This window comes from Aristolochia californica, unplaced genomic scaffold, assembly GCF_029961685.1.
Source record: "Aristolochia californica isolate CCGP_79_NKW_82.1479 unplaced genomic scaffold, dmAriCali1.0.hap1 SCAF_3, whole genome shotgun sequence".
NCBI classification, from domain to species: domain Eukaryota; kingdom Viridiplantae; phylum Streptophyta; class Magnoliopsida; order Piperales; family Aristolochiaceae; genus Aristolochia; species Aristolochia californica.
The window spans coordinates 7,031,009-7,057,646 of NW_027181992.1; the positions used below are offsets into that span (position 1 = coordinate 7,031,009).

A 26,638-nucleotide genomic window follows, 5' to 3' on the forward strand; every position below is an offset into this window, starting at 1 on the left:
CGTTTGCTCTCCAGCATTGGATTCTTCATCTTCTAAGCTGATCCTGTCGGGGTCAATAAAGGAAGAAGTTCAGGCAAATTGCGGAACCACTTAAAATTTGTTTGTATACTTTTGTCTTTTATTTTATCTTTTTATATCTTTTGATTTTTTTCTTCTCTATAAATTGAATCGTATTTTACATAACATGATCCAGTCGAAACGGAGAATCATCAAAACACTCCTCGACAAAAAAAGTCCAGGATAACAAAATCCATCCTATTTCGTGCAGGTTTCTGTAACGATGAGAGACAAAAGCTTCCATCGTATTTTATTCTTTTCCTCACCAGTCTACATGGCTTCACTTTTTCTCCTTTTTCGTCCTTCTGCTTCTTTATTCTCGCCCAAGAAACATTAATTTGTGGGCTGCCTGCAATCTGTTTGCTTATTTTCCGACGTGAATCTTATGGCTTGGGAAAAAGTGGAATGAACTGATCTCTCGTTTCTGTAATCTGGACCAGATGGACAAAGAGGTAAGATATCCATCCATGAACCTTTGTATTTTATGAGAGTAAGGCCTGAACAGGGATGAGCTTGTCCATATGGAATCCCCTTCATTGACTATCTCATGCTCTCAAAAAACCCTTCAAAAAGGAACCTGAATTTGTTGTGATCTATGCCTTAGTAAACCCCAAATACAGAAGTTGGGGTGAGAACCACAATGGAACTCAGTTGGGTGTGATCATAATTTTCTGAATTGCTAAATTAATTTGTGATTTGGAGGAATAAGATCACCTCGTCTGAGTCTTGACTCGGGCACAGGTGTAAGAATGAGTTATTACATAGGTATGTTTAATTTCAGTCATCATATCTGTTGTTCTCTTTCCAACCGGGAGGAGGGATTTCCCTGCTCAGGCATTTATTTCTTCGAACACTTTATAATTCCTTTATCAACCCCATCCAAAACGGTAATATTTAAAGCTAAGGTAATTTTTAAATTAAAAAAAAATATTTCATTATTGGAAATAATGGAAGGATAGTGATAGTGTTAGGTCGGGGGGCAACGTCAATGCGCCCACTACGACTAGCAGCCGGGAAAGGCGTGCATGAGAAAAGCGTGTCTATAAATGTCACGTCACCTAACATAATAAAAGTCTTTTTCTCTTATAAATAATTCATGAAGCTGAACTGCAGGTTCAGAGAAACCCACCTAGGGTTAAATTTAATATTTAAATAAAAGACCCGTGAGTTGTCCAGATGGGTCTAAGACCTGCTGTACTTTCCGTGTTCCCCGCCTAGGAACCTGTGAGTTATCGGATCCACCACCCGACCGGAGATTCTCTGTAGGGTTTCCCCCCCCCCTCCTCTCATCTTTCCTCCGTTCTTTTCGGTACTCCGATACTGCTGTTGTAATTATCGCAAAGTTAGAGGGCATTTTATAATAGCCTTTCCATTGACAGAGGCAGGAAAGCTGTTAATTTGGTTTTTTATCAGTTACATGGATTAAACAACGGGCCCCACCTCCGTTTTCAATACGAATTCGAAATTGCAAAATAAGTCACGTGCGTGAATTCAGGTCGTCGGTTTCTGCTTTTTCTGTTTTTTTTTTTTTTTTAAAACGTACGCGAGAATAATTTTCTGTCTCAGGTTTCCGGTTTTCCTTGCCCACGCCAGACCTACTTTACATTTTTTTTTCCCGTAATTTTTTCGTTATCGGTCACAGCGCAGGTTGAGGATCTCTTCCTCCCCCCCTCTATTTCTTGATTCTTCAAATCCTGCTCGAGTTGAATAGCTTTAGCGTCTGGAGAGAGAAATCGGAGCTGAGTACGTGAGTCGATGGATTTCTTGGGAGCGAAGAAGGTGTCCGGGAAGGAAGGAATCGCGCCGGAGAAGGAGGTCTCCCGGGTGGCGGAGGAGGTGGAGGCCGCCGTTAAGGAGGCCTCTGAGGGGTTGAGTGTGTTTCCCAAGTACTTTGGGGAGAAGGCTGTGAAGCAGGAGGCGGTTGTTGAGGAGGGGTTGGCTTGTCAGCAGAAACCGGACTCACCGATGATTCAGCTTGGGAATCTGGGCGGTAACTTCGGGTGAGCCCTCTGCGACTCTTGTTTGACTGTGTCTGTCTTTCTTTTCGTCTCGCTTGTTCCGATGTCGTCCGTAATCCTTTGGGTGCGCGGATCCCGCTCTGGGACGTTTGTGTCGAGCGGCGGTTAGCTTTTGCCGCCGTGACTGGTCTTCCGGCGGGGTTATTTTGGGTTTTGAACGAAATATCGCTTCGGTTGGGCGGAGGGGATGAAATTGCCGCCCCAAAATTACAAATTTGCTGGATGTCGACTCGGCAAATTGCCGTCCGAGTCGATTGGGATCGTCTGGCGTGGCGGGTATGGCAAAAAGAATGGGAACTGTGTTCTCCACCTGACGCTACCAAGCGGTCCAGCCCTCTCCTGTGTTTTCTTCCCTTCTTCTCAGCCTTTATGTTTTCTCCTTACATGAGATTCCTCGATTCTCTTCATTTGAACGGAACTCGTAAGCTTTCTCGTCACATTAACAAATTTTATTTGCGGGATTGCTCCTAATTTGGTCTTGTAATTGATAAGAAACTGGCTGATGAATCAGAAGTCTATGAATCACCCATTGATCTGCAAATCGTCATGGTTATGAAAAATAAATCGCTAACTAGAAGAAAGAAAGTAATTCCATAGGATCAATCTAGCGAACATGGAGAATTATCTGTCAAATACGGCTGTCTGATACAATGAGATGATTAGATTTGCATCTCATGTTCTTCTAGAATTTCCCAGCACCTTCTTCCTTGACCTTCAGTTTCACTAACATTAGATAATTGATCTAACAAATCTTCTGGTCTTAATTTGCTTGAGGTCGGCTGCGCGTCCCGGGCAGTTCACAATTTTCTATTCGGGAACTGTCAATGTTTACGACGGAATTCCGCCCGAGAAGGTCTGATCTTTTCCTCAAATCAAGATAACCCTTTTTGTACCTCTGAATCAGTGAGTTATTCATGCTGTTTTCCGTTGCTTTGATTAGGCGCAGGCAATTATGCTCATCGCTGCTGCAGCGGCAGCTGCAAATAGCAGTAACCAGAAGAATGTGACCGTAGGCCATGTGGCTTCTCCTGTGCTCACTAGATCTCCCTCGCTTCAGAGCACCACCGCAGCAGCATCCTCACAAACCCCATCCCTTCCGAGTTCGAACAATCCCATCAGCAAGCTGCAAGTTGGTAAGCAATCGCATCCAAAAATTTGACTGTTTTTCTTCCTCTGGTTTATGGGTGTGTGATCCTGAACAATTTATATATTCTAAATAAATGGTTATTCTTACAGAACTCCCCTACGCGAGGAGGCACTCCCTGCAACGCTTCTTCGAGAAGCGTCGAGACAGGTAAAAGCCACAACTACCCAGAAACTAGCCGCGTACATTTTGGAATTCAGAATATCGTATAGTTTCGTTGACATAATCTTTTTGTTCCAGGTTGGTGAACAAAGCTCCATATGCTGCAACGATAACGGCAGACAGTAAAGGAAGCACCCAGTTTCCAGGCCCCGTGGGCTGCTTCTCTGAAACAGGCAAAGCTCAGGAGGAAGTTCCTTCGCCGGTTGCTACAAACTTGTCCTGATGCTTAACTGTACTCGACTAAGGCACAATTTACCATGACTCTGGGGAAAAATCTTCGAAACTTTAGACTTCAGATATTAGACAAGATCGTAAAATGTTATGTATTATTGTTCACTGTTGTTGCATCCTGCAACTCTGTAAGAAGCTCCTTTTATGTCCAACGACTTACCCCTGTTTTATCTTCTACAATTTATTTAAAAGTCTGGTTTTCGAACTACGTAAAGATGAGAGAAAGGATGTGATTGGAAGAGAGAAGTGGACGAAATAAGCTTCCTTTAGGAGGCTAACAATTAGACTGCGGAATCATTTGACCAATGCTCCGTCGTCTCAGATCATTAGTAGTCAAATCTTTCATTCACGTTGGATCAATCAGGAGTCAAAGCGCCGTTAGATGAGACATGAGATACTTTTGTCTGTAAAATTATTTTCGCACAGGGATCGATCATCTTACCTCCTAAATATCAGATATAACTTTTTTTAGTGATTTTGAATAGTTAAATTTGATTATCTTGGGCAATGGTTGCTTCGCCAAGGCCTGATTCTTGGAGGGTGTATTGGCAATGGAAAATCAGCCGGCCACCCAGATTTTCTTCGACGCTTGAAATGGTGGTAGAGCAGCCCACGTTAACTCGAAGTAATTAAAATATAGGACGCCGCGTAATGGCTTGTGCAATGAAGCAGGTAAAATGGGAACTAAAAGACAATATTGAGACGGCTGTGGAGGAGTTCACACAAGCAGGTCGATGACAAACCTTAAAAAAACGCGTTTCCATGCCTACAGCAAGCAACCGAATCTTTGAAATCTTGTAAGATCCACAATGTGAATATATATATATATTTTGAGAGAGACGTGGCGCGATTCAAACTCATGACCTGACGCACACAATGTAAACAAAATACCACTAGACCAAACGGCATTAGGTTGAATATATATATATATATATATATATATATTCAGTGCAACAATCTCCTTACTAAGTGTTGTTTCATCCCATGTCCCTTAGGGTCTGGTTGGAATCCTATGGAAAAGAAAAGAAAAGAAAATGAGAATTTGATCATAATCTCATTTTCACTAACTATTTTAAGAATAATAATGATCAAATTCTCATTTTTTTTTTTCTTTTCTAGGGGTTCCAAACAGACACTTAAAGGTGACATATCGGTTCAAAGTTTAGCTAGTGGCCATTGCAAATCAATGTAAAAAAAGGTATCACTCATTTCTGGTAACAAGTTAAAAGTGGTCTGCATAAGCTCATTTATCACATATCGTTATGGATTTGCTAGACAAAAACTTCTCTACCATGAGAAGGATCCATGTTAAGATCTCTAATTGGTCATTGAATAGGAAGAAAATCTACCACAAAACAAAATTTAGATCACAAAACTTTCAGAGCCAATATTTCATTATTTAGCAATCATCCTACAGGTCCACATGAACTGGATGATAACCATTTGTTCTCAAACCTAACTAGCATATTTCCGACTTAAGAACAGAGGATAACAGGAAAGTACAAAAGCAAAGGAACTACAGGTGTGAGAAAAAAGTAGTTCCTGTTACAAGCTACATAATGTTGAGCACACAACAGATAACAAACACAAAGCCAGGATTCTGTGCACCTTAACTCACGGTTCTTTCACCCACTCAAACTGCGAAGAAATCCATGGAGATAACCACCAGCCATTATGAATGACGCAATGGACACAATACCCGCTGGGAATAACTTCCTGGACCTCTTGAAGCGAGAACCCATAACAGCCAGAAGTGCAGCAGATAAGCCTGAAAAAATATACAGATAATTAGCTAAAGATTGTAGAGACAACAATCTCAACTTATTGATCTGGATATTGTACAAAAAAATTTCAGTTCTCTCACCAAGCCCAACAGATGATGCCAAAATTGGTCTGACAGGAAGTTCATTATATACAGAGACCAACAGAAGGGCAGACAACCCCCCAGCAGCCAATGACTTCTGGCTGCCACTTTTTAGGTAACCCATAACTCCTCCAACTGTCAAATCACAAACCAAAACCATCAGTCGCATTCTGATACTTCAAATCTCTGACAATGTAAAAAGGTGTAGCTTGTAAATAGAAATGTTGAAAAAAACCTAGACTCAACCTCTGAGTCACAAGTAGAATTTGGTCCATTCAGTTAGACATGCATCTTCCATACATCAAGTATATTTATCAATTACAGCTGTGTTATCACTTCAAACGGGTGCATTTCCTTAAGGCAGATGTGCAAGGTCTGGTGTTCTAGGCGGCCGGCCGTACTGTACTAATGGATAGTTAATTATCAAAAAATAACCTCCATTGCCTTATTCTTTCACGAGTATTGCAATAAAAATTTCACCCTATATATGAACTTGCAAATTTCTTAGAATACGCCCAACAATATTTCAAACAACAAAATGGTCCACAAAGAATGGCACTGTAAGATGTAGAGATGAAGACACTACAAATAGAAATAATCAGCTAATAATCTTATTACAGCAAAAGTGAAACCAAGAGTCATCCAATGTGCTAGAAACAGCTGAAATGTCATTGATTTGCCTCAGTTCCTCGTGAGAAGAACACAGCTCACACAGACTTGCATCATGAAGGCAAAGATCACTCGAAAGACTACAAAGGCAGAGATCAATAAAGTTCACGTCAAGCCTAAAACTATACCAAGTCAAGAACTACTACAATACTATAAACAACCATCGTTAGAGATTCCCCAATTAAGACCTTCTTGTGGCCAGTATATATTGCTGTTATCCTCGATCATCTAAAAAACTACTTTGGGGATATCGACTAGCATGAAGCAATTGCACACAAAAATACTACAGATAGAATATTCGATAGTTATTCAACAAGATTCATAAACTCCAAGTCTCATCTATCTGAAAAATATAAAAGCTAAGCACCAATTCAACACAAAAAAAACCCTTGATAGGATCCACTTAAGATTATTCTTGTGATCATATATACTTGCGCTTATCTTATATGATCTCAGTAAATGCCTCAGGGAAATCGTGTAGCATGAAGCTGTTGCACAGGGTGCATAAAATCTTCGATAATAATTAGACAGCTTAAGAAGTTCCAACACTCGTTAAGTTGCATCAGAGAGATTGCAGGGAACGATAAGAGAGGACAAACTCCGGTCACAAGTGAAAATCCTATAGCATTACTCTCTCAAAACAAGATAGAGAAAAACATAATTTCTCAACCTCGGGGGCAAATTTGCTGCAAAACCTCGAAGGAGACGAACCTTCAAGATTGAGGTTAGCCTTAGATCAACAAAGGGACACTCCAATTCCATCCACATAGCTACCAGGGGGACTGGAATGGCAAGCAAAAAACTCAGTAGATGACTAAGAACGAACCTCCGACCAAGGCAGCATAACCCAAAGTCAATTTCTGCGACATGGACATAGACATTTTCTTCTTCTTCTCGGGTTCTCCTTCCCCGTCTCCGTTATTCTCACCACCGCCGCCTCCGTTACCCTTGTTGTTGTTGTCGTCGTCACCACCACCGCCGCCGCCGCCGCCCAACTCGATCTCTTTTACCCATTCCCCAACCTGGCGCTCCGAATCGACGTCAGAAACAGCCCTAATACTTGACCTCCAGCCTCGATCGCCCAAAGCAGTGGAAACAGAAGGTCGAATACTGGTACAAGTCAAAGAAGCATTCCTGTGGCCGTAGAAGCGGGTAGGAGTCGAGAGATTCAGAACCGACAGCACCCGCTCTGGACGGCACTGGTTGGAAGGTTGAACCACTAGAAGGGACGACTGAGAAACCGTGCACAGAGCGGGAGCCATTCTCCTCTCTTTCGAGATGGTTGCTATAAATAAATCGATGCTCTCTTAATTTCCAGTTTCCCGGTCAGCCGTCAGGCTCCACCTGTCAAGCCCCTGAGCTCCGTTGCCTTTCTTACAAATATTTTTTTTATATTTTGTTTTCGGCTTTTGATTTTCAAATAAGAGAATAAAACTTTGTAATCTTCAATTTTCTTTCTCGATTCCGGAACGAAGCCTATCTTGAACTCAGAGCAGAGGTTGAACATGTTGAAGAGCATCAAAAGTGCAGTTGTTCTATCTTATTTGCCATGAGTTTGGAGCTATCTCCCATCCTCTCAACTGTTAACTTCCCATTGCTCTGTTAAGCTAATATTCCGCTATGCTGGTAGATGAGGTGATCGTCAAAGGCAAGATGTCATCATCTATAGTATCTTCCATCTTGGACTACCTTGAGCTAGCAAGACACATTTTTGTATCATAGTAAACAAAGTCACGCAACATACATGAACACAATTAGAACATTAATACTCTGAACAACAAATAACTAGTTCTCAAGTATTTCTCTTGATCACCGATTTCTATGTTTGTATCAGGCCTTTAAAAAGTCTAACTTTGAAATGATATGGGAGTGATGCTATCAAAGTGGCCATACTTGTTATCATCCTTCACCCAATATGCCTTGTCGTATTGAACTGGTTCATTTAGATGTGACCACTTGTCTAAATTCTCACCAAGCTATAAAAAGCGAAATCAACAAGATAGATAAATTCATTGTTTCAACTAAACTAGTTTTAGAAGTCGTATGTGTTATATTTCTTGCAAATAACTGCTCTTTGGAGGTTGAACAACAAAAATACAAGAGACAATAAGTAAAAAAAATCAATGGTTGAAAGCTCAAACCAATATCAACAAATGACTGACCAAGTAAAAGAGTTTAGTGCACAATAAGGATAATATGACTCTATTGGGATTTTGAACCCAAATCTCTAGTTGCCTGGTGCCATTCAGTTAGGCCATAAAGTCTTCTCAATAGAATGAAAACAATAAAACTAGTATACAATATAAGGCATCCGATTATATATACACCTAAAACCTCAAGGCACTAGCAAAAAAATAAAAATAAAAAAATAGTCTATCTCTAGGCCGTATGATAACATAAGACACTAGTGAAAAAAATAAGTATCGCAAATTACTACATCTGAAAATCCATAAATCCTAACAAAAACATACACCTAACTAGAATATTTACATTGGCAAAAAATTATAAAGCAATTTTAGAAGTATTCATAAATATATGATGGAAAAACTTGTTACTCCAAGCTTATAATAAAAAAAAAACAGTTAAGAGTTTAGGTTGGGCGGGTAAGAAGAATTTGGAAAAATGATGTTAAAAGAAAGATGTCGGAATTTAAACTTCCACTCAAACAAATAGAAGGATTAGTTAACTCCTCATATATTGCACAAATAGCCCTCAACACTGCATTTTCTCTAGTTTTCTTAGAAATAACAAATAAATAAATGTTCTTAAAAATAACAAATAAGTTTCAATAGTCATCAATAAATATAGTTTTGGCTAGTTCATGCTTCAACTGCTCTCTGGTTTGCTAAGCAGTTGGGAGAAGGGAATCAAAACCAATCTTAACGCTCATATTGAAAGTTGTCTTTTTTTCCTCCGCTTGCCTTTAACTTGAATTAAATAGCAGTAAGGTCAATCTTTTAAACACTCCACCTCAAATTGTACTCCAATAAGCTAAAGCTCCACCAAAGTTGCATTCCTTAAATTCTTCAATCATGGTTCTAAGAGATGTAAAGTAGAATAGAGTTTCCATATGCTTATGTGGAAGATCAATCAAGAATTTGGTTTTGGCTCCATAAAGAATGCCGCTTGCAAATTTTGTTATAAATCACGGTTTGAAATCTCAGCGGCATCTATGACCACGGTCTCGAAATCACGCAAACTGCAAATAAAACAAAAATGAATACAATATAGACCCATTAAACTCCAACCCCATCAGACCCATTGCACAAAATTCTCAAAAACATAAAATAAAAATAAAAATAGCACATGCCCATTTAAATTCCATCCCTATAAGACAATTGGCTCAAAGCAAAGAACCAAAAAAAACTAAGACCAAAAACAGATAGAAAGGATTAGATAAGATTTTTTTTTTTTTTTTATGAAGTGTGTAAATTTTTTTATAAAAGAGGGAGATAATTATACAAACCTAACTAAGCGGACCTTCCTCCATAACAAAATATTAGAATGAAACACCCATCTTAGCTGAGAGTCTCTACCAATCCTAGGGATGAGTGGTGGCTTGCCTGTTGTTCTTTACTTTCCTTGTTGGTGGAAAGGAAGAGGGAAATGCTTCCACCCTTTGCTATCTCACTTTCCTTTGAAATAGAGAAAAAAACAAGAAGCAAAGCTTGAGAAGGAAGGTCTAGTCCCCCCCACCTTATCTTACCACTAGTGGGAGAAGAGGAAGGCTCCGGACCTTCCTCTTCCTTTGAAACAAAGTGGGAAAAAGAAGGGTACTCACTTCCTTACCCTTATGCTAGAGGGATGGGAGGGAAGCTCTTAAGCCCCCTCTTGCCTGAGGGAAAAAGGAAGGGTACCCACTTCCTTACCCTTATGCTAGAGGGATGGGTGGGAAGCTCTTAAGCCCCCTCTTGCCTGAGGGAAAAAGGAAGGGTACCCACTTCCCTACCCTTATGCTAGATGGCTGGGAGTGAGGCTCTTAAGCCCCCCTCTTGCTTCTCTCCACCTCTTTGGGGAATCAGCCCTCATGAAGGCCAAGGAAAAAAAAGAAAAACCTCCTTGACATAAGTCATAGACTACCAAATCTTCCACTATCTCACAAGTTAAATTTCTTACTTGTGACATTGCAAGTGTTAGTTACTTGAGGTTTTCGAGTGGGTTGTGTTGGAACATCCAGTGGACGACGACCAGATCTAGACAAGACAAACGATTCGAGCCTACTTGACCGATCAGATCCGGCATTAGGAAACGGTCGGGTCCCGTCCCGAGTCGCAAAACCTTGGTTGATAGTGCTGGTTAATTGGGCCGAGTCCAATTCCTTGTCCGAAGTAATTAACTCGTCGTTCCGACTCGAGCTGTTTGCGAGTCTTTCGACAAAGTTACTCGTATATGCATTTTCTCGGATCCGCTGTTTTGCTCTTCCCTCCCATTCAGATCTGTAAAAGTGGAGCTCCCCACCAGTGCAGGTGCAATTTTCCTCTCTGCCGTTAACTATCGCAGGTGCCTCTCGCTTATTTTCTCTGCAGCTCACCGACTTTTCCATTTGTTCTGTTTCATTTAAACCGTGTTGTTGCAGCTTCATATAAAATTTTCACGATTTTTATGTTACTTTTATTATTTACACTTGGATCTCAGTAGAGTGTGTCCGACGAGTATGTGATGCCACCAATCTAGAAAACACGAATACATCTCTTCTTTGCATCTGAATTCATCGGCTGTAGTTTCTGACAGTTAGCAATTGTCTCTTCAGCGGATCAGAAGAGAGCTTGGATGGTCGATATCGGAATTTGGTACTAAATTCGCTTCAATATTGTTTTCACCTATTCGGGTTTGGCGGACTGCTTCATATAGGTATAGCTCTACAGTAAAGGTCACCTGGTCGTCTTACTGTCTTTTATAATACGTGGCTTATTATACTCTTATGGTGCTCCGCTTCTCTTAAGCGCTCATGTTCTCTCCACTTTAACAAGCTCCGACTACCTCTGTCTTCTTCTATTGCGTGTTTCAAGTGCGATTCGCAGTGCTTTGTTGGATCGTCCAAGTACGGTCGTTTGGTGTCTGCATGTCGCTTCAGCTCTCTTTCCTAGAACTTGTTGCGATAATTTGATCTCCACTTTCTCCATTTTGTTTGACATTACATTTTCTGTTTAAAATTTCTGTTTTTTTTCTACCAATTGGGGAAAATGATCTACAGCTGATGAGGAGAAAGGCTTATGTGAGAGGGTATTGAAGAAGAACCGTCTGGGATAGCACGATCCAAATGGCTGGGGCGGCGGGAGGCTTCGTTACACGATCGTTTGAGTTTATGCTTAAGGAATGCTCGGGCAAAAAGTATGTGGAACTTAACAAGGCTATTCAGGCCTATTTTGGTAAGTACACTGCTTTTCCTGTTTATAATTCTTTCTTTCCTTTATTTTTTCCATGTTTAAGCAACACCGGTTCTTTTTTTTCTTTCCTTTTTTTTGTGATTATCTAACACCAATTTATCATTGCCCTAATGGAGCTTGGTTTGCTAAGATGATCTAATGAAAGGGTTGCTTTCTATTTTCCTTTTTGAGTTATAAGTAGTGCAGGATTGAGAGGTCCAAAGCTTGTCAATTTCAATGAAATAAGGTTTAGAAAAAAAACACTGTAACAGGCACACTCTGAAGTTAGGGTTACAAGCCTCAATGCTTTTTGCCCCTCTGAATAGTAGCACTAGACAGGAGGTGAACATCAAGCTCCTCCAACCTGAATTTGCTTTTGACAATTACTTTCGGTTTCAATTTACTGAAACAATGGAGGACTGTGGTGGGTCTCTGTAGGCAATTACTCTACCTTTGGAATCACCAGTGCAGGATTGACAGGTCCAAAGCTTGTCAATTTCAATGAAATAAGATTTAGGAAAAAAACAATGTTACAGGCGCACTCTGAAGTTAGGAATACAAGCCTAAATGCTTTTTACCGCTCTGAATAGTACCACTAGGCAGGAGGCGATCATCAAGCTCCTCCGACCTGAATTTGCTTTTAACAATTACTTTCGGTTTAAATTTACTGAATCAGTGGAAGACTGTGGTGGATCTCTGTAGGCAATTACTCCACCTTTGGGCTCACATGTGTTTCATTATAGCTCTCATCTGAAGTTCAACTCTGGGAGCGTGGAAGAGAGGAAGTTAAAGGAGCAAACTTCTTGATTGACATGATCCTTTCCCTGAACTGGTCAAATCCAGAAAATTTTGATTAAGACTGAATAAGGTTGCCAAATATGACTGTCAGCTACATGCCATGATTACCTCTACAGATCCCACAGTTATGGTCACTGAAAGTGTCTTTTCATTTTTTCAGCTGAATACTCCTCAAGAAGTGCGGAAACAGTGCTAACCAGGGAGTAGAGTTCATAAATTGACTAGGCAGTAGGTACATCAAAATTAGATTAACCAACACATAGTGCAGAATGCAAAATGGGACCAGATCTGGCAGTTCAGAGTGAATGTTAGATGGTCTGCTCAGCATCCACTGATACATGCAGCGAGCTGTCTCAAGAACAGCTCTTCAAATGATACCCTCTAATGGGAGTTTTTTTTTTTCTTGGACAGTGCACCAGAGGAAAATTAGAGAGATCAAAATACACTGTACTTATCTTAGAGAGATCCATGTACACTGTACTACCTTAGAGAGATCAATATAAACTGCACTTAGTGAGCCTTTTGTTTTTGATGAACAGCTAAGCAAATAAAAATGGTGGGAAGTCTTCATAGGGAAGCAGCCTGGGGAGCAGGAGTCAACCTCGTGAACTTTGCCTAAATGTTTCTCTGTAGCTAGACCACAATTAGTGATGCTGTACTTCTTGAACTTATCACTTTCGCAGAAGTTGTCAAATCAGATGGTCTTATTGGACATGTGTCGATGTGGAGAAAAGGTTCATTGATCTTATTGTAATGTATGTAGCTAATCTGTGATGATATGTAACACAGGTTTCTGTAGAAGACTTGGCTGGTGATCCTAGGATATTTTTGAGGTTGGGGATGATTGACGTAGAACTCCCTTCAAAATTTTAAACCCTGTCAAGGAAAATGGGAGCCTTGGCACCACCATTCCTCTTGTTTGTGATTACTGACTTCAAACTCGGTCTGGTATAATAAAGGGCAGCTATTAAAGCTATCTGTTTGAGTCCATGCTTTCGTACATCTACTAACACCAAATACATGGAATCAAACATAGATTGTGGAGCTTAAATCCTTAGGTGCAGATTCATTTTAAAAAAGAAATGCAGTATGCATGTGTCTGTGGCCGCTAACCAAAAGAACTGCATGCATGGCAGAGTGCCTTGGTTGCAAATGGTGCAATATATTTTCGTAAGAGGCATCCTCTTGCTGGTTCTAAGGTGTAACTTTCTATAGATTCACTTTTTTGGAGGCAAGAGAACTGACCTATTACCTAGTCAGGCTTTTATTTTTGAATAATGTGAAAATTACATTAAAACAATAAAAGTACAATAAACTCAAAAGATGGCCTTAAGTCTTATCAGAAGTAGATTTATAGCAAATAGAAGCCCATAAAAACTAGGATAGGTCTGCCATGTGCAAAACAAAATTGCTGCAGTGATGTGCCATCCTTGGCTAAATTATGAGCCACACAGTTGGCAGAGAAAGGCACATGTTACCAAGTTACACGTAAACCACCGAGCAGGTCATTAATTCTAAGACATTCTTGATCAAATCTTCGTGAAGGCTCTGATGAAATCCCCTGCAATAAATAATGGCTGTGAGAAATGATTCTTGTAAAGAAGAATCTCTTGAAGAACAAAACTGACTTCAACCATGGTATAGTCCCCTTCTCCAATAAGATTTGAGTACAAAAGAAAGGACTGTTCTTCTTGATTTCTAACAATCCTTGCAATCCCGAAGCAGGTGGTATATTCAGAGGTCACAATGGAGACCCCATTCTTTCTTATGCTGGTCCGGTGGGCATTGCCGATTCTAATACTGCTGAAGTTAGTGCTCTAATGTTTGGCCTCCAAATATTCAGAGATCGTCTCCAAGGCAAGTTAATCATTGAAGGCGACTCGAAGACGGTTATTAGTTGGTGTTCCAAAGACAGCCTCCCCCCTTGGCGCCACTGGCCCATCACTGATAGTATTGCTGACATTGTATCTTCTTTGCATTGTAATTGGAATCTCATTTCTAGATCAGCCAACTTTTTGCCTGATAAATTGGCTAAATTCGGAACTTCCCAACAATCTCTCATTGTATGGGAAGGATTCCCTCCTTTGTAATTTGCTCTTTTGAGCTTTTGTCTTAATAAAAATCAGCATCATTAAAAAAAAAAAAACAATCCTTGCAATCCCAACCTGTTCCGATTTCCCATGAGAGTTCCCGTCAAAATTTACTTTGAGATATCTTAAAGGAGTTAAGTTTCCATATGGGTCTTCTCAGCTAGACCACAAATTGCTAAGTCCTTCCAATTTAACCATACAACAACTCCTTTATAATCTTTGAAATCATCTGTAGTTTGAGCGAGTTCTGATTATGACACCTTTATTAGAGAAAACTTTTTCATTCCTTTCTAACAATAAGCTCATAGTACAATAACAACAATTAGTCTCCAAAGTGTTTTGCCCAAACCTAGGGGATGGATATGCTGAGATCTCAACAAGCCAGTTGGTAACGCTTTCTGGTAAGCAGCATGTGGATAGTAAGAATTCCGTATTTCAGCAGCAAATGAAGAATGTGGAAAAGACTGGTCAAGTGATTTCTGTTGATGGTTGCATATAATATAGATTATTATAGGTGGTTGATGATCTTGGTGATAGAGTTATTCACATTTGGACAGAGTCCAAATGGAATCTTTATAGGCAGTTGATGACCCCAACTATGATCTGTTCACATCTAAGGAATTTACTCTTAAAGATAGTTCAAATGAATGCTTTAACTTTTGGAGGCCAGCAAATTTTAAGGCTTTTGAAGCAGAGTTTGAGATGCTTGAAATATTTTCCACCAAATCGTCATAAGATGATCGAATCCTAATTTTTCCCCATTGATTCAGCCCCATGATATTTCATCTTCCTTCTAACCTCTATAGTAGAATGACTGAAGAAGCTTATGCAATCTTTTAAATTCAGAAGTGTCAACAGTAAAATCATTCTTTATGGAATTTATTTGCCAATCATCATTCTTGTATGACCGTTACTGTGCCTGTAGTGTCAAGGGCAGCCATGAAGACTGTGGGAAACTCATGCAATAGAGGCCTGGGCCCAATCACTAGTCAAACCAAAAACTGAGTTTCTTAACCGAATACCAAAATTAAGATTTTTTTTGAAAAAGTTCAAACCAAAACAGAGTTTTCCAAAGAGAGGAGGCAATTTTTGGCATAATATTAGGATGGAGCCTATTGTATAGGCTATTTGATATTATAAAGGAAAGCTATTCCATTGCTTCTTAGCTTGAAGCACTGGAGAGAAAAAAATTTTGGGTGGCTTTTTTGGGAGGCCTCATTAGCATTTGGCGAATTGTGATGAAGTCTGCCTTCCTAAACAAATGGGGGGACTTGGGATTCAAATGCTTAGACCGTTCAATTGTCCCTTCTTGATGAAATGGTTGGAGAGAATGTTTGTGTAAAATATAATATTCAACCAAATAATTGACTCCACTATAATGCTATTCCATGAAATGCCTCACCCATTTGCCATGCCAGTACTCTAGTTTGAGCTTGTTTAAAAGACCCATAGGATTTGGGTTCAGATTTGGTAACTCAATTAGTTTCTGGCATGATGGTGGATTGGAAATATGCCCCAAGTTTAAGACTTCTCCTTGATCTTCTCTGTTACCTGTCACACTGAAATTTTAGTTGAAGACTCCTGGTCCCTTGTAAATGATGATTAGAGTCTTAACATTGTAGCTGATAGAGAGCTCCTTGATATTGATGAGCTTAACAAATTCCGGTCCCTGTTGAAGTCATTATTTTTTATTTTTTTGAAATGGAAGTCATTCTACTATAAGGGTAGAGAATTTTTTGGACTGCTGATTCATAAGGTAGATTCCCTGTTCCCTCTTCTTATGATAACTTTGATTTCTTAACGCATGCACTTCCCACCCTCATTCAAAGGCTTGGAAATTTATTCACTCTCCAAATGTTAAAGTCTTCTTTTGGACTTTTATTTGGGAGAAATTCTTCCTTGTTATCTGCTTTGCCAGAAGGGTTTTCAGCCTTCAGGGATGAACTGTAGACTGTATAATATTGATGCAGCATTGATCACTCTTTTCTACACTGCTCTTTTGCCACTGAAATTTGGAGATCATACTCTTGTCATTTTGGTTTCTTCCTTTGCCTCCCCGAAAAGCTTGTTTGTAAGATTTTGGAGATTTTTTCATTACCTTTCCCAAGTTGGTAAAGACCCTTTGGAGGCTTACTGGTGCTGCGGTGATTTGGAGACTTTGGTTAGAAAGAAACGACAGGGTGTGGTAATTGAAAAGTCCATTCATTTGGTTCTCTCATGTGCTCAACTTCCCGAAGATTTAAAAAATTATACGGGTTACATTGAGATTAAATTGGATAAACCTAGCTATTTGCTGTCCCGCTAGGGTGCTTCTTATGGAAAGCTTGGACCCCTCCTTTCAGTCATCTTAAACTTAACTTTGGTTGGAGTTCAAGTGGAAACCCAGGGCTGGATGGAATTGATGGAATCATCAAACTTGAAAAGCTTTTTTCTTCTCTCTTTCTCGCATGCTGTTGGGGAGATGGGCTTTCCAATGGCTGAAGTGAAGAGTAGTTCTTGAGGGTATTTGTCTCTATCGAGAACATTTCTCTCAGCCTTTGACCATTGAAGGGGATTTTTCGCCTGTAATATCATGGGGAAAGGCCTGGCTGATCCTCCATCATGGTTTGGTAGACACCTCCTGCAAATTGCTCTCTTTGGACCTCATGGCACCACATGCATCATTCAGCAAATTTTTGAGGTGGATTTCGTAGTTAGGGGAATCTCTCTTCAACACCTAGTCGTCTCTTTGAAATCTTCTTCTTAGTTGTTTTGCTTTTCTTTTCTTTTTGCTCTTGATTATAGTAACCCTAGACTATACTTATCATAGGTACTATGATTATTAGTTAAAATAAATTTGTCTTAATTAAAGTACTATATGAAATTAGAAACAAATTCCATCCAGGCAGGTGGTGCTGATTATTAGGTTTTTAGTAAGGGTTAGTAAAAGCCTCCTATAAGTTTTGGACTTGTAAGAAATTGATTGAATAAGAAATGTTTATTATAAAATCTTGGAACGAGTTTCATTTTTTGTTTTGAAATGGATGTCTTGGGAAATGCTTTCATGCATAGAAAAAGAGTTACCTATAAATGTGTACGATGTCATTGGCGGAATGCAAAGGGAGGGAAGAAGTTTCTCCTTGTTATGGATGCCGGAACTAATCAAAGATCTTTAAGGCAGAGCTTGAGAGATAGGTAGGAAACTGTATTTGTTCTATAAACATAACATGTTGCATCTGTATACCCTCTACTATAGTGGTACCTGTTTCAGATATTTTTTGTCCTTGCTGACACCAACTTTTCAAATCTGTTGTCTCATGAAAAAAAGTCAACTCTGTGAGGCTTTTTTTTTTTTTTTTTTTTTTTTTGAAAAAAGGTGAGAATTTTATTAAGAGGAGAACAATAGGGGCTTAACAAAAAAAAAGGTACGTCTTAGAAACCAGCCTACATCAAGCAGGAATGAATTACTTTCAACAATATGATGAAGAGTAACTCCTTTCCCAGCTAAAGATTCTGTTATGCGATTTTCCCTACAAACAATATGAGACCAAAACAATATCTAATGAGTTAAATATATCGCAAATCTCATCATAGTAAGATAAGAAATGCCACGGAGGTCTGTGATCTGAAGAAAACCATCTGATGACAACAGCTAAATCTCCCTACGCCAGTTACTGATATGAGAAATGCTGCTGAAATAACCAAATTCCATGAGGAAGAGCACAAAGCTCTGCCTTTGTAGAGTCACAATGCCTCAGAGGAATTAGAGTAAACATGAAGGATCATACCTGTATGGTCATGTAGGACTCTCCCATATCAGGTGGGCCTTGGATTTCCACTTGAACTTCCATCCAAATCTGTGAGATTAACGTGTGTATGCACAAGTAGTAAAAAGCTTTTCCTGATGTCTGGGATCCTAGTAATTTCAGCTTGAAAGCAATTATGTTTCATCATGTTGAATATATGGTATAGTTTTAGGTAATTATATTCCTTATTTTCCTCATTTGCTTCGATATATTTACTGTTTATTAGTGACTTTTGTTATTCTTTTTACATTTCTTTCCTATAGACAGTACAAAGGAGATTAGTCAACAACCAAATGAAGTGGCACCTTCGTCTGAAGATGACAGGTTCGTTGAAGGCATGATTTTCAATCATCATATGTTTGTTATTGACTCTTCATGTTCTGGTAACTGAGAGAGATAGAAAGAGAGGTTGAGAGAGAGAGATAGAGAGAGAGGGAGGGATGGAGCATGTGTCAATATTTAATTCTGATCTATCAAAACCACAATTACTGGTTGTTTGATAAGTGAAAGTTATCAAATTTATTGGTTCACATTAGCTGCTTCCTGAAGTTGTTTTCATATCCGGTTTATGTTTTAATAGCATCTCTACTGGTGGAGGCGAAGCACCAAATGACAAAAGCAATCTGGACGGTCCTGGCTCAATGTCAGATACAGTTGTTGGAGCAGAGCACAGTCAGAAGTCAGTGCAGTTGAGCCCAAATATTAATGCACTCTTGTCAAGTGCAGGAAACACCCTAGAGGGGGCTGATGCAGAACTTGTTTTACAGCCACTTCGGCTTGCATTTGAAACAAAGAACGTAAAACTTGTTGAATCTGCTCTTGATTGTTTGCATGTAAGTATTTTTCTTCTAAGTTATGTTGTTTTCATTACTTAAAAATTCATGCTAATGCTTCAAAATGAAAGAAGAAAACGGTACTACTTCATTTTTATTTGATGTACTTGTCTTTTCATATATGACTTTTAAGATAGCATATTTAGTTGATTCCTGTATTTAATGTGATAAGTTCCTTTCTGGATGTTTGGGGTTCTAATTTGTTAGTCAACTTCACTATAAATTTTGATGCGGCTATGATGATGGTGATTTTGCAGACTGCATTATCTATAGACATGTCATTTGCTTCCTATGTTAATAACTAAAGATTTCTTCTGATGCAAATGCTCTAAACACAGAAACTCATAGCATATGATCATCTAGAAGGAGATCCAGGTCTAGAAGGTGGCCAAAATTCTCCACTATTCACTGATATTCTTAACATGATCTGCGGATGCATTGATAATTCATCGTCTGACCGGTAAATGCTTATTTTATCTCTATTTGTTCTTCTGTGGCGTTTTCTAGCTATACTTGTATTTTATGGATAAGTTTCTGTGGTATTTGCAGCACTATCTTGCAAGTCCTGAAGGTGCTTCTTACTGCAGTAGCATCAATGAAGTTCAGAGGTATGTTAGAGGATGTATGCAGGAAGTAAGCTAACTTCTGTAATATTATAAAGTCTGACGAGACTCAATTCACAGTTTTTCTAACATGTAGCACTAGAATATGAATTTATTCCTTTCATTCAAGTTACATATTCTAATGATATGAGTTGCAAATGTAGTGCATGGTGAACCTTTGTTAGGGGTGATCAGAATATGCTATAATATTGCACTAAACAGGTCTGTTGTTCTTATCTTTCTAATATGCATCTGAAATTTTGAATTGGAAATACTACTCCTTTTTCATGTTGTTGAAATGATTCTAATTCTTATATGGATGTTATAGCAAGAATCCTATAAATCAAGCAACATCTAGGGCAATGTTGACCCAAATGATCAGTATAGTGTTTAGGCGAATGGAATCTGACCAGGTATGGCAAACTAAGTGCTCTGCCTCTACTGTCAATCTGTCTTAAATCTGCTGGTTACTTATGGTGATAAAAATTTTATTAGACATTTTTTTCTCTCCCAGAACCTCAACAATGTCTTGTCAGGTATGCAGTTTTCTGTAGCTTCACCTACTAGTGGTTCTGTAAGTGGAGATGTTACTCCTGGAGAACAGCTACAATCAAAAGATGGAGAGATCACGGAGCATGAACATGAAGAGAAGAAAACTACCCTAGGAGATGAACTTTCTCTGAACCAGGCAAAAGATACATCTCTTGCATCTGTGGAAGAACTCCAAAATTTGGCAGGTGGTGCTGATATCAAGGTGCTCTTTTCTGAAGATATTAGTCTGTGGTTCATGTTCCTCTGACTATACTCTTAATTGTCATGTATTTTTTATTTAGTGCGGTTATAATGGTGTAGTTGTTTGTTCAGGGTCTTGAAGCTGTTCTTGATAAGGCAGTGCATCTTGAGGATGGAAAAGCGATATCACGGTATGGAGAGGGTGATATTTTGTGGGGTTTTATGTTCACCTTCTACTGCTACAATATTGTGATTGCTCAAGGTAAATATTATTGTGTTCACCTAAGTTTTTGATCTGTTATGTCCTATGATTTTCTCTAGTGGGATTGATCTTGAGAGCTTGAGTATTGGGCATCGTGATGCTTTACTGCTTTTTCGTACCCTCTGTAAGGTATCTTGCTCTACACTAGTCTTCATTGTAGTACTAAACATTCTTCTGTATATATCTTATTCTAAATGCATATGTTTCAGATGGGCATGAAAGAAGAGAATGATGAGGTTACTATAAAGACAAGACTTTTGTCTCTTGAACTCTTGCAGGTTCATTCTGATTCAATTTAAGTTTTTTTTGTTTTTTAGTATGTGTGATGTTTTAAAGCATGGAAAAGATGGTTATTGAGACTGGCTGATGTGCAAAATTGCTTACCTTGATTAAGGCCAGTTTCTTGCTTGCAGATGTGGTTTCTATAATTTTTGAGGATCGTTGTTTCTGTTCATTTGGTGTTTATTTAGTATGCCATTATGGACTTGAGATTTTTGCTATATTTGCAGGGTTTATTAGAGGGGGTGAGTCACTCCTTCACCAAGAATTTCCATTTTATTGACTCTGTCAAAGCATATCTTTCTTATGCGTTGTTGAGGGCATGTGTTTCTTCATCTCCAGCTGTTTTCCAGGTTCAAAAGTATTTCAAGTTGTCTGTTCTTAGTCAAGTCTGACTTAGATTATTTGCTCAATGCACATATGAGCATCTTCTGGCATGATAGTTTACTTTGCTTAGACAGTAACCTCTTTGTGCTTTCCGTCTTCTCCTTCTAACAGCATGGAACTGGAATCTTCACTGTGCTTCTGCTAAGATTTAGAGAAAGTCTTAAGGTGTGCTTTTCAAATTTGACCCCCTATTCTTGTCTTGCATAAGGTTTACAGTCATGTTTTAATTGTTTGTTTTTACAAATCACTTTCCAGGGTGAAGTTGGTGTCTTCTTTCCCTTGATCATTGTAAGATCCTTGGATAGCTCAGATACTCCCTTGTACCAAAGAACAAGTGTTCTACGGTAGGTATTTTTGGATGAAGAATGAGGTTCTAAGGTAGTATAAGCTTCAATTAGGATGAAACTGTGTGTTCTTATCTTGTTGGAGTCATTTGGAGTCTGTGTTTATTCGGAGAGAAAAACATGTTTTTCTATGGATACCATCATATGCTCTGATCAGCTACCCAAAAAAATCGTTCTTTGCAATGATGTTCTTTTTGTTATTATTTTGGCTCGCAGGATGCTTGAGAAAGTTTGCAAGGACCCTCAATTGCTGGTTGACATATTTGTTAATTATGATTGTGATCTCGAGGCACCTAACCTGTTTGAACGCATGGTAACAATGAACAACTGACTCCTTTGGTACTGACAATTATGAAAATGGATTTCTTCCTGAGTATTGTGTATACTGCTAAGACATGGTCTTGGTTGATTGCTTCAGGTTCATTCCCTGTCAAAGATAGCACAAGGGACCGTAAATGCTGATCCAAATGCAGTTAATTCATCGCAAACAACTTCTGTTAAGGGTTCATCCCTGCAGGTACTTTGACTTAGTCATCACATCAATCATATGAAAGTGGTTTCTGATTTTATGATTTGCTACATAGGCTTCTGCATGTTATATAATTGCTGCCATGACGTTTGCATAAGCATGATGAAGCGAGTTAATATATTACCTTCCTGCTTTGTTTTTTTGTTCCCTCAATCTATTATTTTATTGATGAATGTCTCACTTCGTATCCTGTCTTAGTGTCTTGTGAATGTCCTTAAGTCACTAGTGGATTGGGAAAAATCACGAAGAGACCCTGAAAAACATAATAGGAACATCCCACTTCTGGAAGATGATGCTGGTGCAGATGACTTAAAAGGTAGAGAGGATGTGACAATTCAGTTTGAGAAGGCTAAGGCTCATAAATCTACATTGGAAGCTGCAATCTCTGAGGTAATAATTTTGGTTTCACATCTTTTGGTAGCCACTGGCTTGATTGCCTTTGTTGGATGTTTTGGTTACCTTGGAAAGAGAAGAAAATGTTTTTCCCCTTTCAAAGGCAAAAAGTTCTTATCCTGAGGTTCCACATAGCTGACAAGTAGGCATTTGTGCAGCCTTCAATGTTTACAAAGGCATAGAGCATTTACTGTTAAAGAGAAAATGCAATTTTTTGTCAGCATCTATTATCGAGCTTAACCTTCATTTGTGCAATATTTGGAACCTGTACCAATTTATGTTCTGCAGTGTTTCTGACATCTAAGGTTGCTAATTTAATGCCATCAAATTTTCTGTGTTCGTGATGGTCAAATTTTATGTAGTTCAATAGAAGGGCATCAAAGGGAATAGAGTACCTTATATCAAATAAGTTGGTTGACAACACACCTATATCAGTAGCTGAGTTCTTGAGAAATACATCAAGTCTGGATAAGGTGATGGTACATATTCAACATTTTTCAGACATTTTCATTTTTTGTCTTTGGAATAAAAAGAATTGACATAAAAAGCTTCTGCAGGCTATGATTGGTGACTATTTGGGGCAACATGAGGAATTTCCGCTTGCTGTCATGCATGCTTATGTTGATGCAATGAAGTTTTCAGGATTGAAATTTGATGTTGCTGTTCGTGAGTTTCTCAGAGGGTTTCGCCTTCCTGGAGAAGCCCAAAAGATTGACCGGATCATGGAAAAATTTGCAGAGCGGTATGTTTCATTTGGCATAATATACCTGTCTTGCTTTGCTGCAAATGTGCTTCACCCTAAATACACAAAAAGTCTTGAAGATTGACCAAAAATATGCATAATAAACTTTATCTAATGGTTCAATATCTTTTCTTCCTTGGTCAAAGATATTTGTACAACCACAAACAAAGTAGAGTGAAGAAAAGCAAAAATTGAAAATACATAAGATTGGGTTTTATAGAGGGAAACTCATAGAGACGACAAGGTGTTGAAGCGAGATCTAGGGAGTCCACCTCAGAATTTTTTGAACAATGTGTGTGATGCAAAAGATCTGTAGAGAGTCTGCCAAGTCGGCAATTTGAAGAAGTTGCTTGTCAAACCACCAAGGAGGTTTGGTGTTGCCCTTTCCCGCTGGATAGATAGCCATAAGAGTCATCTTCAATTATTAAAGGAGAAATAATCCCTAAATAGGCGAATCCCCTCTAGAGCTGCTCAGACTACTGCCAATGTGGAATCCAATCACTATTTTTTATTTATTTATTTATTTATTTATTTATTTTTTTTGAGGAAGCTTTGATTTATTTAAGCACAAAGGCAAAAATTACAACAATGGGGGGTCCCTAACAATGGAGATTGGAGGGAAACCACCTCTATAGTGAGGGAGTCAGCCAACCTATGAGTTCCTCTATGAACATGGCTCCAAATCCAAACAATAGAATTAACAAGCTCCATAATTTCAAAGTAACAGGACGAGTGATGCCGGGGAGGCTCTTTCTTCCTCCAGCATCAATTGATCACAATGAGGAGAGGGCCTTGGAACTTATCTCCGAACACCAAAAGGGAGCCGACATAGGTAGCCATAATGGTACCCAAGGATTTTATGAAAACAACACCAAATCCAGAAGGTCCTAGATTGCCAAGAGAAGAACCCTCAAAATTGAGTTTTTGTAGTTCTAGGCTCCAATGGCTTTTAGACTTCACCCAAGGGGGGGCTTAAATGAGAGAGGTGGGATACTTGATACAAGCAACTACTGACACGATCAGTGCTTATTTCTTCATAGATGGAAAGAGAATTAAGTCAAGCAGCGACCTGAGAGGGTGGTCCCACCCTATAGGTTGTATTTTCTTTTCCTCTTTTTTAATATTCACACATTCCATAAAAAAAAGCAGCGACCTGAGAGGGGTTTTTTTTCAGCAACTTTAAGTCATGGAGACGCATTGCTCTGGAAGATTCTTCGATTCCTCTCATTCCATAGGTTCCAGGGAACAATAGTAAGACAAGCTTGGGACATGATACAACCAAAAGTAGGGAGCTTGAAGTCGGCACCAAGCTGGATGAGGCTTTAAAAAGAATCAGACAAGCAAAATGGAATCTCAAACTTGCTGAAGAAGAAGCACAAAATGCACCAAGAGCGCTAGCAATTGAGAAGAAGGTGGTCAATTGATTCATCAACAAGGTGGCAAAGAGGACAAACCCTGCTAGGGACTTGAGATCCATGATGAATAAGAGCATTTTTCGGTGAAGAGAACTCCAATGAATGAATTTAGCCTTGGGAGGACCTCAAATTGCCCAAGAAGATGCCGTTGAGGAAGGAGAAGTGTTCTCTGTGGTTATTGTTGGTGTAGCATGAAGAAACAGTGAAGGAACCATGGGAATTTGAGCACTAGATGAGCCTGTTGGGGTGATTATGCATTATGAATTCCTGGCTTAGTAGGCTCATTAATTTACTTATTTACAACCTCCCGATCATTAAGATCATGCATGAAAGGCTGGCTCCAATCAATGCCATTGAATGTACCATTGATAAGTATGTTGGATAGAAGAGCATTTAGATGTCTCGTGAGGTTGAAACGCAAAGAAAATTGATCTTCTAGAGGTGCATCAGTGGACCGTCTATCCAGCCAAAAACGAATATGAGAGCCATCTCTAGGGAAGTATCTGATGTGGGAGGTGAATTGAGTAAACTTTTTGTTTATGTACCTCTAGATAGGAGAGGCGGCTAGAGGAACCATGCCCAATGAGCCAAGACTCGTTGTTTCCTCCCATTTTCTTTCAGGACAAGGGGATACCAGGGAAGGTTTCTGTGTGTGTTTATCGTCTAACACCATTTTGTTGGTTTGGTTAAAATCATTGAATTTCCTTATGGATGCAGTAATGCATTGGGCAAGAGGAGATTTCTCACTGCAGTATCTGATTGTACTGAAATCACCTGCAAGAAGCCAAGGTGATGTCCAATCATCCATGAATTTTGAGAGTTTCTCCTGGAATTCAGCACAGTGCCTACAGTTACAAGGCCATAGACGCCTCTCAAACACCAACTGGTCCGGGCCTCCCTTTCCTTGAATTTTACAGCTACAGTGTAATTTCCAACTCTACGATCCAATGCTTCCAAAATGGCGGTGTTCCAAGCAGCCAGAATTCCGCTGACAGCACAGCTAGCATCACGGGCAGTTCAGTGGGGTTGAGTATAGGGTAGAGGTATCTAAGGAGTCTGTCATGGATTTGATTTTTGTTTCTTGAAGGATGATGATTTGAGCCTTTTTGAAGTTGAGAAAGGCTGAATTGCAGCTTTATTTATTGGGCTGTCAACTCCTCTGACATTCCAAGAGACGATGATAATTTTTTTCTTTTCTTTTTTGTGCTACTCTAGGTTTTTTGACCTCCTTGTTCATGGGCGAATTGAACTTTTTAGTAATTTCAAACATCTTTTCCCTTGTTTCACTATCATAGTAATCTTTTTGATTGGTGATTGACTTAGGCCGGGATTTTTGCTTGAGAGTTGAGGATCTTCTCTTCTGCTGGTACCAACATCAATTCCTTTCCCTTTTCTCCACTTGTAACTTCTTCTGGCTGCTCCTCAAAGTTATGTCCTTTCAGGTTTAGAGCACTGGTGGCTGATAAATGTTTGAATTTGAAGGTTAATATCCATGATTTGGCCTAGAATTGTGAGGAGAGAGGTGTTTGCTTGTTTATTATGATTATTTTATTTGGGTTGGGTGTATCTGAAAGAGAAAGTCGAAGCATTGCATGTGGGCAAAAGTAGTTTCAGGTGTATGCTGGTTTGTATATTGTCTTTGGGTGTAGCTGAAAGAGAAAGCCAAAGCATTGGATGTGGACAAGGAGGTTTTGGTAAGGGTTTGATGATGTGTTGCCAATTGGGGGGTTTCACTTTTGTCCATTCAGAGATATGCTTTGGGTGGTCTCATAAAAGTGCCTTGCTGGCAGTTGGACAATCTTGTGACATGTTGACCGAATTTTGAGGGGGAGTTATTGGGTTATTATGGTGATTGGGGATTGCCAAAGTGCTTTCTTGATTTGGTAGGTCATTTATTGTTTTGGAGGGGAGTGTGGAAAGGTTAGGTGATGACAGT

The 26,638-nt window shown here is 39.2% G+C and overlaps 3 protein-coding genes across 4 annotated transcripts in view; 2 read left to right on the top strand and 1 right to left on the bottom strand.

The window, feature by feature from the left end:
* Positions 1 to 1,627: 1,627 nt before the first annotated feature.
* Positions 1,628 to 3,764, top strand: LOC137960444 (protein TIFY 3-like). The gene is made up of 5 exons (XM_068808075.1): positions 1,628 to 2,057; positions 2,850 to 2,928; positions 3,016 to 3,208; positions 3,312 to 3,369; positions 3,460 to 3,764. The coding sequence occupies exons 1-5, from the start codon at positions 1,813 to 1,815 to the stop codon at positions 3,602 to 3,604; spliced, it is 720 nt and encodes a 239-aa protein (XP_068664176.1). The 5' UTR covers positions 1,628 to 1,812; the 3' UTR covers positions 3,605 to 3,764.
* A 1,185-nt stretch (positions 3,765 to 4,949) lies between these two features.
* On the bottom strand, positions 4,950 to 7,640 carry LOC137959894 (protein FATTY ACID EXPORT 2, chloroplastic-like). Its single transcript, XM_068807302.1, has 3 exons — positions 6,972 to 7,640; positions 5,477 to 5,611; positions 4,950 to 5,380 (listed from the first exon to the last, which is right to left on the bottom strand). The coding sequence occupies exons 1-3, from the start codon at positions 7,405 to 7,407 to the stop codon at positions 5,238 to 5,240; spliced, it is 714 nt and encodes a 237-aa protein (XP_068663403.1). The 5' UTR covers positions 7,408 to 7,640; the 3' UTR covers positions 4,950 to 5,237.
* A 2,928-nt stretch (positions 7,641 to 10,568) lies between these two features.
* LOC137960529 (brefeldin A-inhibited guanine nucleotide-exchange protein 5-like) overlaps positions 10,569 to 26,638 on the top strand; it is a 33,905-nt gene continuing 17,835 nt past the window's right edge. The window contains exons 1-21 of one of the 2 annotated variants that reach the window (XM_068808175.1): positions 10,569 to 10,645; positions 10,896 to 10,996; positions 11,340 to 11,514; positions 18,448 to 18,508; positions 18,765 to 19,017; positions 19,356 to 19,477; positions 19,567 to 19,625; positions 19,784 to 19,841; positions 19,948 to 20,032; positions 20,134 to 20,373; positions 20,484 to 20,542; positions 20,673 to 20,742; positions 20,823 to 20,891; positions 21,123 to 21,245; positions 21,391 to 21,444; positions 21,535 to 21,623; positions 21,840 to 21,936; positions 22,042 to 22,140; positions 22,351 to 22,542; positions 22,908 to 23,018; positions 23,103 to 23,287. In XM_068808175.1, coding sequence (XP_068664276.1) covers positions 11,406 to 11,514; positions 18,448 to 18,508; positions 18,765 to 19,017; positions 19,356 to 19,477; positions 19,567 to 19,625; positions 19,784 to 19,841; positions 19,948 to 20,032; positions 20,134 to 20,373; positions 20,484 to 20,542; positions 20,673 to 20,742; positions 20,823 to 20,891; positions 21,123 to 21,245; positions 21,391 to 21,444; positions 21,535 to 21,623; positions 21,840 to 21,936; positions 22,042 to 22,140; positions 22,351 to 22,542; positions 22,908 to 23,018; positions 23,103 to 23,287 — 2,135 coding nt within the window. In that variant the 5' untranslated portion in view covers positions 10,569 to 10,645; positions 10,896 to 10,996; positions 11,340 to 11,405. The remainder of the gene's footprint in view (positions 10,646 to 10,895; positions 10,997 to 11,339; positions 11,515 to 18,447; positions 18,509 to 18,764; positions 19,018 to 19,355; positions 19,478 to 19,566; positions 19,626 to 19,783; positions 19,842 to 19,947; positions 20,033 to 20,133; positions 20,374 to 20,483; positions 20,543 to 20,672; positions 20,743 to 20,822; positions 20,892 to 21,122; positions 21,246 to 21,390; positions 21,445 to 21,534; positions 21,624 to 21,839; positions 21,937 to 22,041; positions 22,141 to 22,350; positions 22,543 to 22,907; positions 23,019 to 23,102; positions 23,288 to 26,638) is intronic. The other variant, XM_068808176.1, reaches the window with a different exon arrangement.

What these genes read in the sequence shown, in the direction of transcription:
- LOC137960444 (XM_068808075.1), top strand. Translation starts at nt 1,813, where the DNA reads ATGGATTTCTTGGGAGCGAAGAAGGTGTCCGGGAAGGAAGGAATCGCG. An exon ending in AATCTGGGCGGTAACTTCGG is followed by an intron (nt 2,058 to 2,849) that starts GTGAGCCCTCTG and finishes AATTTGCTTGAG; the next exon opens with GTCGGCTGCGCGTCCCGGGC. An exon ending in TTCGAGAAGCGTCGAGACAG is followed by an intron (nt 3,370 to 3,459) that starts GTAAAAGCCACA and finishes TTTTTGTTCCAG; the next exon opens with GTTGGTGAACAAAGCTCCAT.
- LOC137959894 (XM_068807302.1), bottom strand. Translation starts at nt 7,407, where the DNA reads ATGGCTCCCGCTCTGTGCACGGTTTCTCAGTCGTCCCTTCTAGTGGTT. An exon ending in TTATGCTGCCTTGGTCGGAG is followed by an intron (nt 5,612 to 6,971) that starts GTTCGTTCTTAG and finishes GTGATTTGACAG; the next exon opens with TTGGAGGAGTTATGGGTTAC. An exon ending in GGCATCATCTGTTGGGCTTG is followed by an intron (nt 5,381 to 5,476) that starts GTGAGAGAACTG and finishes ATATTTTTTCAG; the next exon opens with GCTTATCTGCTGCACTTCTG.